A 1,013-nucleotide genomic window follows, 5' to 3' on the forward strand; every position below is an offset into this window, starting at 1 on the left:
ACTTTGGATCATTTGACTCAAGGAAGAATTGGGTGGAATGTTGTTAGTTCATATTTGGATTCTGCTGCTAGAAATTTATTAAATGGTGAACCATTACCTCCACATGCTGAAAGATATGAAAGAGCTGAAGAATATGTTAATGTGGTATATAAGTTGTTCTTATCCTCTTGGGCTGAAGATGCGGTTGAATTAAAGAATGGGGTTTTCACTAATCCTGATAAAGTTAGAGAAATTAACCATAAAGGTAAACATTTCATTGTTCCTGGTCCAAATATTGTTGAACCAATTCCTCAAAGATTACCAGTTATTTTACAAGCAGGTACTTCTAAAGCTGGTAAGGAATTTGCTGCCAAGAATGCCGAAGTTGTTTTCATCACCACTTTTACTCCGGAAGTTTTAGGAAAACAAATTGCTGATATCAAGAAACTCGCTCGTGAAAAATACAATCGTCCAGAAGGAAGCATTAAATTCTTACAATTGATCACTCCTGTCATTGGTCAAACGCAAGAAGAAGCAGAAGAACAATATAAAGAATTACAATCATATGGAGATTTAGAAGGTGCACAAGCTTTATTTAGTGGTTGGACCGGAATTGATATTTCCCAATATGATTATGGTGCAGATATTACCGCAACCAGTACTAATGCTGTTAAATCATTCCTTGATTTATGGAATAAGAAGGACCCAGGTGAAGCTGATCACCATATTAAAACTAGAGAATATATTGCTAAACAAATCACAATTGGTGGATTGGGCCCAGTATTTGTAGGTACTGCTGAAAAAGTCGCTGATGATATTGAAAGATGGGTCGATATTTCAGGGGTAGATGGTTTCAATATCACATATGCCATCTCTCCAGGTACATTTGAAGATGTTGTTGAATATTTGATTCCTGTGTTACAAAAGAGAGGATTGGTTTGGGATGATTATCCTGAAGTAGACCATCCTTTGACATTTAGAGAACAAATATTTGGTAGTGAGAGAAAGGAACCTCATTATTTGTTGGAATCTCA

At 35.9% G+C, this 1,013-nt stretch overlaps 1 protein-coding gene across 1 annotated transcript; it reads left to right on the plus strand. All coding sequences in view use genetic code 12, as the record gives it.

The window, feature by feature from the left end:
• Nucleotides 1–1,013, plus strand: J8A68_002049 (uncharacterized protein; the record flags this gene model as incomplete). The annotated part of the gene is made up of 1 exon (XM_049405759.1): nucleotides 1–1,013. A coding segment is annotated over one exon (1,013 nt), but the record flags the coding sequence as incomplete, so codon positions are not given.

The sequence above is a fragment of the Hemisphaericaspora subhashii genome (genome assembly GCF_019202705.1).
Source record: "Hemisphaericaspora subhashii strain CBS 10753 chromosome Unknown scaffold379, whole genome shotgun sequence".
Classification (NCBI taxonomy): Eukaryota; Fungi; Ascomycota; class Pichiomycetes; order Serinales; family Debaryomycetaceae; genus Hemisphaericaspora; species Hemisphaericaspora subhashii.